Source organism: Cherax quadricarinatus, unplaced genomic scaffold (genome assembly GCF_038502225.1).
Source record: "Cherax quadricarinatus isolate ZL_2023a unplaced genomic scaffold, ASM3850222v1 Contig16, whole genome shotgun sequence".
NCBI classification, from domain to species: Eukaryota; Metazoa; Arthropoda; class Malacostraca; order Decapoda; family Parastacidae; genus Cherax; species Cherax quadricarinatus.
The window spans coordinates 639,991-650,631 of record NW_027195042.1 but is presented as its reverse complement, the minus strand read 5'-3'; the positions used below and the strand labels follow the sequence as shown (position 1 = coordinate 650,631).

The 10,641-nt window shown below is 39.3% G+C and overlaps 1 protein-coding gene across 2 annotated transcripts in view; it reads right to left on the bottom strand.

Annotated features, from left to right (window-relative positions):
• The window catches only part of LOC128704541 (thioredoxin domain-containing protein 11), a 45,873-nt gene that overhangs the window by 3,460 nt on the left and 31,772 nt on the right, over window positions 1-10,641 (bottom strand). For both annotated transcript variants that reach the window (XM_070079789.1, XM_070079790.1), the window contains 5 exons: window positions 7,554-7,743; window positions 6,395-6,536; window positions 5,174-5,402; window positions 2,562-2,670; window positions 1,694-1,887 (listed from right to left, as the gene is read on the bottom strand). In XM_070079789.1, coding sequence (XP_069935890.1) covers window positions 1,694-1,887; window positions 2,562-2,670; window positions 5,174-5,402; window positions 6,395-6,536; window positions 7,554-7,743 — 864 coding nt within the window. The remainder of the gene's footprint in view (window positions 1-1,693; window positions 1,888-2,561; window positions 2,671-5,173; window positions 5,403-6,394; window positions 6,537-7,553; window positions 7,744-10,641) is intronic.

Genomic DNA, 10,641 nt, shown 5'->3' with positions numbered 1-10,641 from the left:
TTTAGGGGTCTGAAACGGACTAATCTAATTCACAATATTTCTTATGGGAACAAATTCGGTCTATAACGGCACCCAAACAGACTTCTGGATTGAAATAATATCATTATGCGGGGGTCCACTGTATATATTTTCCAACCCACAGGTTCTGTATGACCCCCGTAATCATAATCATAATCACAGGGGAGCACTACACTTATATCATACATTCCCTGGAAAGGCAGGGAGAATAATCAAGTGTAATTCGAGAACATAGTTCTAATTCCTTGAACTAAAAACCTGTCACCATCATCAAGGCAACCTCCTTGAAGGGTTGTATTTAATACAGGAGGATCAAGAGCCTCTCACTGGCATAAAGGTACCTCAAATCTATTAAATAATTATGAGTCACAGAAATTGTTCATGAATGGAATGGATGGGCAGATTGTACTTATCTAGAATTTTAAAGTAGAGTTTTCATAGTTCCCATGAGAGACTAATTTGAAAACTTCCAAACCAAAGTGGAATAAAAGGTAAATTGTTAAAATTGACAACTGTCTATTCAAGAGAAAAGTGCAGTAATAGGACAAAATGTCAAACCTCAGTGATATGAATTTAGCTTCAATAATGATAATTTATCCGTTTATGAAATAATTTAGGTTTTGAGTAAATAGATGATGGGATTTAATGTAGATTAGAAATGGACATACACTGCCTGCATTCTAAAGTAGGGTTGGCAATATTTGCAGTTTTGGAGGGACATCTAAACTGTCATATCTGCACACCTCTGACAAGACAAGTGTGTGAAGGTATTTCTTTTTCGGGTCACCTTGCCTTGGTGGGAGGCAGCCAGTGTTAAAACAAAAAATAGAAGTCAAAGAGAATGAAATCAGGCCACATGAAGGATACAGACTATCATAAAAACATTAAGTCAGAAAAAGAGATCTTGGCTCATATATAATGAGGTTATGAGAAACTCATATGCTACACTGGAAAATTATGAAGTATCTTTTAAATGTTAAAATGTTTAACAAGCTGTTTATAACATATCTAAGGCCAACATTAGAATATGCAGCAATGGTCTGGTGCTCACACCTTCAAAAACGTGGATAGTTCAAAAAAGATCCAAAAGAAAAGCTACAAGATGTTTTTTTTTTTTTTTTCAACAAGTCGGCCGTCTCCCACCAAGGCACGGTGACCCAAAAAAGAAAGAAAATCCCCAAAAAGAAAATACTTTCATCATTCAACACTTTCACCACACTCACACATTCTCACTGTTTTTGCAGAGGTGCTCAGAATACAACAGTTTAGAAGCATATACGTATAAAGATACACAACATATCCCTCCAAACTGCCAGTTTTAAATATAAGAGTCACGATGATAGGCTGAAAACACTAAAGATGCCCAGGCAAGCAGGCTCTTATATGACCTGATGTAAGGTCATATAACATGAAAGCTTAGATGGACTTTTCTGTATGTGAAACAGGATCAACAAGAACACAGTTGTAAAGTGGGAAAAAAAAAGTTAAAGGGGTTCTGGGAAATTTTTCTTTGCAAACAGTGACTGATCAATGGAATAAATTAGTTGATAATGCTTCAAACACAGGAAAATTTTAAAAAATTATGATGAACAAACTATATAAGACAGGACACCACAATCATGGCTCTGATTCGGTAGCTACAAAACAGATAATTACCTAGTGTGGTACAACTCACCTATAGTGTGGATGAACAATGATGGAAGGTAGAGTTTGGAAGTAGAGGTTCCAAGGCAATGTATTGGTCAATATATTAATACGTGCAAATGTTATATTTGGGATGTGGCGAGCCATGTGTGCCACTGTCATGAACACATGTCCAACAGTTGTACATGCAGCACAGTTGCTGCTGTAGTGAAGTACGACAACCATCTGCAATATTAAAAAGCCTGTTAAAAAGTTTACCAGTTATATTCACTGAGGCTTCCAGGAAGATGCCTTCATGCAGGTGAAGGGTTCATGATGCAGACGATATGAGTAACTCTTCACTGTCTTTAGATCAAACTTAATTACAGTGGACCCCCGCATAACGATTACCTCCAAATGCGACCAATTATGTAAGTGTATTTATGTAAGTGCGTTTGTACGTGTATGTTTGGGGGTCTGAAATGGACTAATCTACTTCACAATATTCCTTATGGGAATAAATTCGGTCAGTACTGGCACCTGAACATACTTATTGAGTGAAAAAATATCGTTAACCGGGGGTCCACTGTACCTCTCATCCTCAGGCACTGTATGACTATCAGTATAGATCTTCCCATAAAAGAAACAACTTTCTAGTTACAATGAAACAATAAACCAGTAGGGGAATGTGTGGTGGCAAGGTTTACTCTACAAGAAGGGTAGCTTCAATTCCCTGAATCAAAAGCCACTGATTAGTATTAAGGGATCCCCTTTAAAATATCCAAATAGAATATCAAAGATTGCTTCAAATACAACATAATATTTGATTGAATATCCTCAATAAAATGTGGCTACACTCTTGATTTATTTATGCATCCTTTAAAAAGATAGTTTTAATACAAATAAAAGTTTAACCCCACCTTTCCCATTTCCTGTGTGAATTTAAGGTAATTTTCCGATGTCAATTCCTGGATGCAGATCTGGGAAGGTTTACATCTGTTTGTGTCCACGTGTCCAGTCACCAGGATTCTAGAAAACAACACCATTAGTGTAGTTAGTTTTGGGGTTATTCTAGACAATAATGAAATTAGCAACACATACAACTATAGTAGTCCCTGGAGTTACAACATTAATTCGTTCCAGAAAATGTATCGTACCTCAAAACTATTTTAACTCAAGAGCCCAAAATACATGGTTTTGTGGTAAGTTGTTGCAAGATCCCAGAGTGCAACTTTTACTGTATAGCTTGAATCTTCATGCTCACATATATAACTTGCAGTCACTATCTCCCTTCACCTGCTTCCCTCTTATCTACAACGATAAGTCTTTCCATCTCTATTTTTTCCCTGCTTTTTCTCGCTGTTAGATTCATCAACTGCTTTCATAATGTCTTTTTTATAATAGTAAAGATTGTTGATTGTGGAAAGTCATACCTGCACAAGAATGCACTAATTCTAACTATTGCATCATTCTTCTTCATAATTTGTTTGATCTTCAGAGAAACTGCCTGTTTATTGTGCACTTCAGGGGTCATAATGACTTTGTAATTACCTGGAGTTTACCTGGAGAGAGTTCCGGGGGTCAACGCCCCTGCAGCCTGGTCTGTGACCAGGCCTCCTGGTCAGAGAATGTCATAATTAAATCACATATGCATATCGTATCTCAAGTTTTTTGTCACAACTCAAAATTAAATTCCTTTATAAGGGCAAATTGTAACTCAAGGGTTTATTGCATAAATATAATCAATTTAAATACTAACTCCACATGGGTTTTGCATCATTACAAAATAACCCAAATATAAATGATACACTTCACTTGAGACTACACACATGAAAAGATGTGGGAAAAACACTTAGGTACACTTCAAGACACTTATTAAAAATTAAGCATGAATACCTTCCATCCCCCCCCCTGTTTACCTGGAGTTTACCTGGAGAGAGTTTCGGGGGTCAACGCCCCCGCGGCCCGGTCTGTGACCAGGCCTCCTGGTGGATCAGCCCCTGATCAACCAGGCTGTTGCTGCTGGCTGCACGCAAACCAACGTACGAGCCACAGCCCGGCTGATCAGGAACTGACTGTTCCTACAAGCACTGTATAATTTCAATGGGTTTAGCACTCCCCCATGATTATAATAATTGTTCAGTCCTCCAGACTGGTCAAGATACTTGCGGAAAAATGTTTTCTTAATCCTGAGCTCTGCACAAGTCTTTTTCCACATATTTACTTTTATACATGAAAATAGAATTGAAGCCTATAAGGTAAAGCAGACAACTGTGTCAAGTGCTGGAAACAAGATGGTAACCTTGCAAGTCCACCAGAATATCAGCCTAGCCACAGTGTGGTAAAGATGTCTAAGGTGGCTCCAACAGTCACTCAATCAGTTTTATAGATCCTCATGCAACATAGGCTTTCCTGATACACAATTATTTACAAAGCAGAGATAAGTGAGAAACCAATGTGACAGAAAAGTGACACACAGGTAATAAGATCTATACATATCAGCCTCATTCAAGAGATATTCTTCATCTGGTGAAGAGGACCTCTAAGACCCTTACCTATGTGTAGCTATGGGAGCAGAGTTAAGCTTGTGGTGTTGGATCTGCAGTCCTTGTTGCTACAGCAGCTATAGCACAACAGTGGTAAAGGGAAAAGAGGTGCTGCAGTATGAAAAAGAACATGTCTGGCATATGCATCCCTACTCTGCAGTCTCGGCAAGACCACTTCCTGATGATGGGCAGGATTAATGGAGTCATGGTGGACCCTTCAAGGGAATGGGAAAATAATATTGATACAATCAGAACTAAGCGTTAAAACCACAAGGGTCATAGTGTGGGGATGGCATGTGATGCTAGTAAAGGGCTCTTGATCTAAAGAATTAGAGCCACCCTCCCCTTCTATAGGTCAAACCAAATTGCTCTCCATTCTCCTACAGATTTAGTGGCTCCCCATGAATATAATACAGTGGTACCTCGGGATACGAACAGCTCAAAACTCGAACAATTATGTAAGTGTATTTATGAAAGTTCTTTTGTAAGTGTATTTTTGGGGGTATGAAACGGATTAATCTAATTTACATTAATCCTTATGGGAACAAATTCGTTCCGTATTGGCACTCGAACAGTCTTCTGGAACGAATTAAGTTCATATCGCAAGGTACCACTGTACTTGCTATTCTGAGGATTCAGCTTTTCCCTGTGAAAATAGTACAATCATACCTCTTTAATACAGCGCTTACTTTTGAGTGCTTCGCTAATAAGGCACTCTCCAATTATATTCATTCATGATTTTCAACACTTGCTTAGCTCTTAAGATGGTTTTTGGCAATTTAATTTTTTTTTATTATTAGAGCGATTGTTCATTTAATAATGTTAGTGTAAACATGTTTTGAAGCTTTTATATCACTGGTAAGTGAAAAAAGGATGTGATTCTCTTTCAGGCAATACCTACTTTATGGTGACAGTCTGGACCCTGACCCGCCATATTAGTGAGGTATGACTGTATACCATATAATATATAATGATAATAATTTTACCTATCAAGCAGACCATGCGTGTAATTAATGATGAAGTTAGCTAATGTTAACTTAGATAAACTAGCATCCATGATGAAATGAGCTTCTCTTGCAACATCTACAATGACAGCTGCTGTCTTCTGAGGCTCTCTGGTAGTCAGGTTAACTCCCAGTTTCTCCGCTACATCTCCGTGACGTAAGGAGTCCACAGCAACAAAGGTTAATGTCTTGTTAGTCTTGCATCCCAAGCCTGCAATACAAGAAATTCTTTTAAAATTTTACCAAGTGCCACTTCCCTTGCATACATTTTTATATACAGCAATCTCTGTACAAAGAGAAATTCAGGAAAACCTCTCAGCCAGACTTGAGTTCTGGCGGTGGAAAGGACATTACAGTTCTGGCGGCGGAAAGGATGTTACAGTTCTGGAGGCGGGAAAGATGTTACAGTTCTGGAGGTGAAAAGTACAGTGCCTGTACTCTGAAGGTTGAGTGAGGACATTACAGTTCTGGAGGTGGGAAGGATGTTACAGTTCTGGAGGTGAAAAGCACAGTGCCTGTACTCTGAAGGTTGAGTGAGGACATTACAGTTCTGGAGGTGGGAAGGATGTTACAGTTCTGGAGGTGGGAAGTAGAGTGCCTACACTCCTGAGAAGGTTATAGTTCAGAGGGTCATCTTAACTGGAATGTCAGCACATTGTGACAAGACAATGATAAAATGAATGACAGTGAACATATACTCTTTCTTTTTCTGGATCACTTTACATCAGGAGATGCCCAGCATGTTAAAAAACAAATCTACAATATACAAATAACCCTCACATATCAGACTGAAATTTATGACGACATTTTGGTGTGACTTAGACCATTAACTAGGTTCATAAGGGTTCACTGTACACAACTATGGTTTTCAGTGTCCCTTTTTTGCCAATTACTCCATATTTTTAATATAAATTCACTCATATACAATCAACGAGGTTTGCAAAACATGAAGAAATTCTTGTAATGAAGAAATATTAACCAAATTCAGATTACTACAGATGCCATGGGCCAGGAATACATTATAGAATAAAGCAAGAATAAATATGATTTTCTATCTCCATGCACAGCAAATATAATTAAATAAAAAAATACTGTATATTACAAATAACCCTCATCAGCAATAGGAACACCAACATAAAAAATAAACACTGGAGAACATGGTCATTGCAAACATCCCACGAGTTAGAAGTCAATTCTACCCACCCGTGATATCAGGAGCTGGGTGCTGATCTTTTACGAATGAATGAGGAGCAACGAGAGATCCATGAAAGAGTCTTTTACACTGGTCCTCAGCAGCCAGGGCAACGAGCTTTTCTATACGATCATCTGGGTGTCCACTCCCAACCTGTTTAAGATGAGACTTATCATTATAAATTGTAATACAATACTGTTAACTAAAGTTTAATAAACACCTGTCAGTGCTCAATAATAACCCACACAAAGACAGAAACTCAGAAGATTAATTAGTCTGCATATTTTGATCCACTTCTGGTATCTTCTTCAGCAGATGACAATCTCAGAAGGGGGTGGAAATATACAGGTCAATTAATCTTCCGAGTTTGTCTACATGTGGGTTATTATTGACCACAATACTGTATAATTACATCAGGATGAAAAAAAAACATTCACTATTTTTCAATCACTGTCTTGCCAAAAGTGTGCCGACATCACAGTTCAGATGACCCTCTGAACTGTAACATCCTCACTCATCCTTCAGAGTGCAGGTACTGTACTTCCCACCTCCATGACTCAAGTCTGGACACAACTAAGCATCATCTTCTTTCTTTCAACACACCGGCTGTATCCCACCGAGGCGGGGTGGCCCAAAAGGAAAAACGAAAGTTTCTCCTTTTACATTTAGTAATATATATACAGGAGAAGAGGTTACTAGCCCCTTGCTTCCGGCATTTTAGTCGCCTCTTACAACACGCATGGCTTACGGAGGAAGAATTCTGTTCCACTTCCCCGTGGAGGTAAGAAAAAATAAATAAGAACAAGAACTAGTAAGAAAATAGAAGAAAACCCAGAGGGGTGTGTATATATATGCTTGTACATGTATGTGTAGTGTGATCTAAGTGTAAGTAGAAGTAGCAAAACGTACCTGAAACCTTGCATGTTTACGAGACAGAAAAATGGACACCAGCAATCCTACCATCATGTAAAACAATCACAGGCTTTCGTTTTACACTCACTTGGCAGGACGGTAGTACCTACCTGGGTGGTTGCTGTCTACCAACCTACTACCTATAACAACTACAGCATACCACCATATAAAAAACACAGTGCTACATTGTATCGGAAAACAATTCTCCATAAATAAAAACACTGTGCTGTGTATCAATTCCAACAACTAATTACTTACATCAAATGCTTCCTTCTTCTCGGGTGTATGTGGGATGTATGAAGATTTTGCCTTGGCAAGGGTGTTATTGCGCTGGCAGCAAACAGAATAATGCTCCCAGGGGCTATACTGCAGCATCAAGTGACGGCATGAGTCGCTGAACACAGTCATTAGTTTATTTACATGGTGAAGCAAGCCAGAGTCTTCTTCCCTGCAGCACAAGGAAAATGCCTGTTACAAAAAAATAAAAAAAAATCCTCTTTTCAAATTACAATTACACCACTAATACTAATACAGTATTGTACGCTAATAACCTGCAAGTAGGAGAATGAAACTCATGACGATGTTTCGGTCGTTAACTAGCCACACACGGACCATTAACTAGCCTACGTCTTAATTCTTTATAACTAGCCATATTCAGTCTCCTGTTTGTGGGATATTTGTGTACTGTTCCAGCCATGGTATTATGACTTTACTCTTTTCAATACAGTATGTATTATGACAGTGTTGGTGAATAACCACCTGTTGTATAATACTACAAGTCTTATACACTACTATTTTATTTTATTTTATTTTATTATCACACCGGCCGATTCCCACCAAGGCAGGGTGGCCCGAAAAAGAAAAACTTTCACCATCATTCACTCCATCACTGTCTTGCCAGAAGGGTGCTTTACACTACAGTTTTTAAACTGCAACATTAACACCCCTCCTTCAGAGTGCAGGCACTGTACTTCCCATCTCCAGGACTCAAGTCCGGCCTGCCGGTTTCCCTGAATCCCTTCATAAATGTTACTTTGCTCACACTCCAACAGCACGTCAAGTATTAAAAACCATTTGTCTCCATTCACTCCTATCAAACACGCTCACGCATGCCTGCTGGAAGTCCAAGCCCCTCGCACACAAAACCTCCTTTACCCCCTCCCTCCAACCCTTCCTAGGCCGACCCCTACCCCGCCTTCCTTCCACTACAGACTGATACACTCTTGAAGTCATTCTGTTTCGCTCCATTCTCTCTACATGTCCGAACCACCTCAACAACCCTTCCTCAGCCCTCTGGACAACAGTTTTGGTAATCCCGCACCTCCTCCTAACTTCCAAACTACGAATTCTCTGCATTATATTCACACCACACATTGCCCTCAGACATGACATCTCCACTGCCTCCAGCCTTCTCCTCGCTGCAACATTCATCACCCACGCTTCACACCCATATAAGAGCGTTGGTAAAACTATACTCTCATACATTCCCCTCTTTGCCTCCAAGGACAAAGTTCTTTGTCTCCACAGACTCCTAAGTGCACCACTCACTCTTTTTCCCTCATCAATTCTATGATTCACCTCATCTTTCATAGACCCATCCGCTGACACGTCCACTCCCAAATATCTGAATACGTTCACCTCCTCCATACTCTCTCCCTCCAATCTGATATTCAATCTTTCATCACCTAATCTTTTTGTTATCCTCATAACCTTACTCTTTCCTGTATTCACCTTTAATTTTCTTCTTTTGCACACCCTACCAAATTCATCCACCAATCTCTGCAACTTCTCTTCAGAATCTCCCAAGAGCACAGTGTCATCAGCAAAGAGCAGCTGTGACAACTCCCACTTTGTGTGTGATTCTTTATCTTTTAACTCCACGCCTCTTGCCAAGACCCTCGCATTTACTTCTCTTACAACCCCATCTATAAATATATTAAACAACCACGGTGACATCACACATCCTTGTCTAAGGCCTACTTTTACTGGGAAAAAATTCCCCTCTTTCCTACATACTCTAACTTGAGCCTCACTATCCTCGTAAAAACTCTTCACTGCTTTCAGTAACCTACCTCCTACACCATACACTTGCAACATCTGCCACATTGCCCCCCTATCCACCCTGTCATACGCCTTTTCCAAATCCATAAATGCCACAAAGACCTCTTTAGCCTTATCTAAATACTGTTCACTTATATGTTTCACTGTAAACACCTGGTCCACACACCCCCTACCTTTCCTAAAGCCTCCTTGTTCATCTGCTATCCTATTCTCCGTCTTACTCTTAATTCTTTCAATTATAACTCTACCATACACTTTACCAGGTACACTCAACAGACTTATCCCCCTATAATTTTTGCACTCTCTTTTATCCCCTTTGCCTTTATACAAAGGAACTATGCATGCTCTCTGCCAATCCCTAGGTACCTTACCCTCTTCCATACATTTATTAAATAATTGCACCAACCACTCCAAAACTATATCCCCACCTGCTTTTAACATTTCTATCTTTATCCCATCAATCCCGGCTGCCTTACCCCCTTTCATTTTACCTACTGCCTCACGAACTTCCCCCACACTCACAACTGACTCTTCCTCACTCCTACAAGATGTTATTCCTCCTTGCCCTATACACGAAATCACAGCTTCCCTATCTTCATCAACATTTAACAATTCCTCAAAATATTCCTTCCATCTTCCCAATACCTCTAACTCTCCATTTAATAACTCTCCTCTCCTATTTTTAACTGACAAATCCATTTGTTCTCTAGGCTTTCTTAACTTGTTAATCTCACTCCAAAACTTTTTCTTATTTTCAACAAAATTTGTTGATAACATCTCACCCACTCTCTCATTTGCTCTCTTTTTACATTGCTTCACCACTCTCTTAACTTCTCTCTTTTTCTCCATATACTCTTCCCTCCTTGCATCACTTCTACTTTGTAAAAACTTCTCATATGCTAACTTTTTCTCCCTTACTACTCTCTTTACATCATCATTCCACCAATCGCTCCTCTACATTTTTAAACCTACCCCATACCTCTTCGACCCCATTGCCTATGCTCTCATTAGCCCATCTATCCTCCAATAGCTGTTTATATCTTACCCTAACTGCCTCCTCTTTTAGTTTATAAACCTTCACCTCTCTCTTCCCTGATGCTTCTATTCTCCTTGTATCCCATCTACCTTTTACTCTCAGTGTAGCTACAACTAGAAAGTGATCTGATATATCTGTGGCCCCTCTATAAACATGTACATCCTGAAGTCTACTCAACAGTCTTTTATCTACCAATACATAATCCAACAAACTACTGTCATTTCGCCCTACATCATATCGTGTATACTT